The sequence below is a fragment of the Mus caroli genome, chromosome 2 (genome assembly GCF_900094665.2).
Source record: "Mus caroli chromosome 2, CAROLI_EIJ_v1.1, whole genome shotgun sequence".
Lineage (NCBI taxonomy): Eukaryota > Metazoa > Chordata > Mammalia > Rodentia > Muridae > Mus > Mus caroli.
Genome location: NC_034571.1, coordinates 141,403,298 through 141,407,535, shown reverse-complemented (window position 1 = coordinate 141,407,535; position 4,238 = coordinate 141,403,298). Strand labels below are relative to the sequence as shown.

Genomic DNA, 4,238 nt, shown 5'->3' with positions numbered 1-4,238 from the left:
AGCTCAAAAGGGGAAGTATATGTTTTGTGGATAAAGCTGAGGAGACCAGTTAGCCAGGAACTGTGCAAGAATAAGAAGTAGGGGAGATACAGAGAAGTTGGAAATTTGGGGAAGAGGAATATGTGTCCCAGAAAGGGAAACAAGAGGTTGGAGATCTGGCATCTTTTAGAAGCAATTAGAGGAGAGAAAATATAGAGGGCAGGAGTAGAAGAAGGAGGGGAAAGGGTGAAAAAACATATGGTATTGGCAAGGAGTCAATGTAAACTAAGAGTACAAGATAAAAGGCTAACTTATTTGCAGGAGGTACTCACTGATTGATCCAGGCATATTGCAGTTCCACTTTTAGCCTTGGGTCCAATTCCAATTCTAAGACCATGGCCTGCCTGCTCTACACTCAACTATTTCTGCTGACCACCCTCACATTGTTTCTGAATCTGAGTCTTTACCCTGTGCTAAGTCAGATTGCGGGTGACACAGAGGAATCTAGTATGGAGGAGGAAGGTGCCCAAGAAGCCCTGAACGGTGCTGTATTCCAGTACAATGAAAAACGCAGTGACTTGTACGTGAGCCGCGTGGTGGAAGTGAAGAGTGTCCGAAAGCGGGTATGTGACTCTTAATTGAGAGAGCCTGAATTATGCATATAGAGGGGAGCATATCGCATTCTCTCCACCTTGCTGCTCTCTGATCTTGACTCAGTCTGCTTTGTAACTAGTGATTTGAGGTGGACATAATGTCAGTATTCACATTTTCTTCCCTTGACTACATCTTTCCTCAGGTTGATCTGTTTTCTGTATGTCCTAGTAGGTGGGCTTACGCCAAGTAGAATACTCTCTGTTTTACTCCTTTGAAATGTAAGAGTATGATAACAATGGATGCATGTCTGTTTCTTGGTAAACTTCGCAGCCACAACAGAAGAGATGGTCAAAAACTGTTCTCTGAGAAGAAAAGGCTTTCTGTCAATCTGTAATGTCTTTGTTACTACTACATTTGATTGTGTTTACCAAGCTTTCTCTATTTCTCCAAGCCCATGCACATCTGGGTGAGTGGTTTTTTCAAATGTTTTGTTAATAAACTGTTTAGTGCACACTTTCCATCAGGTAATATTGAATTTTAATACATTTTAAAATATTTTATAAGTTAAAACAAGAAACAATAATTCCACACATTTTTCTCATATGGATTCATTCAGTTTGTATAGTTTCAATAGTAGCTGCTCTGAGTGTGTCTTTATAACAGCCTCCTGTTGCCTGAACTTCCTTTGCTTAAGGCTTTTATATATTTTAATATTGCATCACTTGCACCCAGTAGTGGTAATAAGCCTACATTTTCCTGTGTTACTAAATAAGTGTAATATGATACTGCCTAGGTAAGTTGAAGCAGCTGATGTATGAAGACAAGATGATGTTGCATAATAAAATCATGTAAAACCACATTTGTCAGGGTGATACTTTCCTCTCTCATAGCAAATAGCCACACAGACAAAATATTAGTTCTTTTGATCCAATTGTTCTTCAGGTTGAATACAGATGATAATCTAGGTTCCCACATGAGTCTTTGTAGTAAGGTGTACACCATTCCAGAGGATCTTATTTTAATTTTGCATGGTTATCTTGGAGTGTTCTAGGAATCTACTTCCATAAATTACTTCTATTTCCTCTAGATGTGATATTTGGGTGATAGTTTAGATTATCCTTGAAAAATTTGTATAGAGGGCCCTGGGAAATCTACCTGAACATAGCAGCATGGAGTTGGCCTTCAAAACATACTGGAGAATATTGTATGAAAAAATAAGGACCAAGAACATTTACTAGCATAGTTAGGTAGTAGGTATATTTAAAGTGAAAGGTCTTTGAGACCCTTGTTTCACCTCATGTGTTTGTCTGATTTTGTTTCTGTGATCTGTTCTCTGTTGACTTTCAACAGGATGTTAATTTCTTGGTTTGACAGACCTCTCTGTAGGGACTAGCACCTCTGATATCCTGAGTCTTACTTAAAAAAAATATCCCTACATAAACATCTTCAGTCATGCATATTATGTGTGATGAGTAAACTATTAGAGAATCTCTGACCATTGCACACTAAATACTGTGGGTGAATCTCATTTTGTTGATATGAAGCTTGATCCTAGAAGATGCATGGTATTCACTTCTGGCTTCACAGATTTCTTAAATCTTTATCTGCTATCATTATTTGCTTCTATATAGTTTGAATGGGTTGAACCTAGGATTCCATGTGAGAAAAAGTGCTAAATATATTTAATTAAAAAGTAAGATACCCTTGAGAATTTCACATGCAATATTTATTCCTATTAACAGTTGTTCTTAAGGTGAAGACAATATAAGAATGTATTCCTTTTGTAGTAAAACATTCTTTCAGTGAAGCATCCCATGTCCTCATGATTGTGTAGGGATGAGTCTGAATAAAAGAAAAGAGTGCATTTTCCACTTTGATAAGAAGTCAGCTGAAATTTAATAGTGAGTTCCCACACATCACTCACTGGAATAGAGCTACTTCTTCCTCATTTGTGGGCTTCAGCCTCAAGTTAGACCTGTATATTAGCCTTCAGACATCACTAGTGCTCTGAGCAGCCTCCCATTGCAGAATACAAAATTTTATTGCCTGTACCCTGGCTGACACCTCAGAGCTACCTACTCATCCAAAGATTTAGGAAGACTATGGTTTCTGTGTTTTGTCTCACTGGAAAATAAAAGAGTCCATGTGTGGTTTAACCTAATGTTAAAAGTGAATCTTTGCTTTCTCTGTAGACAAAATCTGGAAAGACCTTCTTTTTTGATGTGATCCTAGGCAAAACAACATGTATGAAGAACCAGATTGACTTGACCAACTGTCCCTTAAATGAACAGACTGACAAGCAAGAGGTATGAACACATCATATGCTAGAGACATGTTGTGCAAGTAGAGGGATGTACAAGCTTGTGAGCTTGTGAAAGTACATTTGGGATCAATTCCATACACTCATGCAATACTTGCAAATATGGAAGGTCCTGTGTTTGTGTGTGTTTTGTGTGTGTGTGTGCATATAAGTAGATAAGACAATTTTTGGGTCTTTCCTTGGGCAAATATGGAAAGATATGTAAGTTATACATGGGTCTTCAGAGAAGTGTGTATGTGTATATGTGGGTACTTAGTTAAGAATTCGTACAGGAAGTACTGACAATATATCTAGCACTGGAGGTATAATGTGTGTGTGTGTATATATATATATATATATATATATATATATATATATATATATATATAATTTGAGTTGCTCTGTAAGTTAAAGTGTGAATTATATACTCTGGGAACACTGGGGTTTGGCTTGGTTGGACTGGAAGAGGCAGCAACAGGTTTCATTGCTGGGAACAGAAGCTTACACATTCAAGCAGAGCTTCTGTTCAGAATACCCTGAAAGTAAATGAGCCCTTTGAGCTGGTCTTTCTCAATGCCAGCCTTTCTCCTGATAGCGGTCCACTGGAAATACAGTGACTTTATTTATAGTGGAAATTCCTCTTCATGTCAACTTCTCTACTATGTAGCTCTCAGGAATGTCTGTGTTCCATGCACCAAATTGTCCCTGTCTGGGAGTGAAATGGTCTTGTGCACTGAATCTATGCTACTTTCCTGACTTGAGACCCTGGAATGAGTCATAGGATGTTTCCAAAAGGGATGTTTTGGCAAAGAAATGAGAAGCCCTGTGACCCTAAAATGTAGGTGGATGTCATATGGTAGATGGACTTCATTATGTTGTTGATCATCAGACACTACTGAATCAGGCAGAGTGTTGTTAAGTTTGGCAGAGGTTTCTTAGATTCACCTGTGCCACTTCCGTCAAACAGTTCTGGTTTCAAATTTCCTCTTAGCTTTATCCAGCACTGATCAATCTTCTTGTTTACTTTTATAGCGTGAATCCTGCTCTTTTGAGGTTCTTTTACCCTCGTGGGCAGATTATATAATCCTGATGGACTTCAACTGTGATGGATACTAAGTTTTTTTCAATCGGTACAGTGCAGAATGCAGACCTCTCTGGCACTTCCTCAACACTCAAAATGGATTATGTTGCTCTGATGAATGAATTTCACATTACCTGCAGAAAAATCAGCCATGGATTAGACTGCTAAGCATGTACAATTACATGCAGGTGAAGAAGTAACAAAATTCGAGGCTTTTGGGCTCAGGCTTGGGAGTGTGGCTGTTGTGGCTTAGTGCTCCAGGTGCTGGTCATAAAACAGATAGTG

The 4,238-nt window shown here is 38.5% G+C and overlaps 1 protein-coding gene across 1 annotated transcript; it reads left to right on the top strand.

Moving 5' to 3' along the window:
- Positions 1 to 374: 374 nt before the first annotated feature.
- On the top strand, positions 375 to 3,988 carry LOC110307257 (cystatin-S-like). Its single transcript, XM_021179529.1, has 3 exons — positions 375 to 602; positions 2,766 to 2,879; positions 3,905 to 3,988. Exons 1-3 carry the CDS (start codon positions 375 to 377, stop codon positions 3,986 to 3,988), a joined length of 426 nt encoding a protein of 141 aa, XP_021035188.1.
- The last annotated feature ends 250 nt before the right edge of the window (positions 3,989 to 4,238 follow it).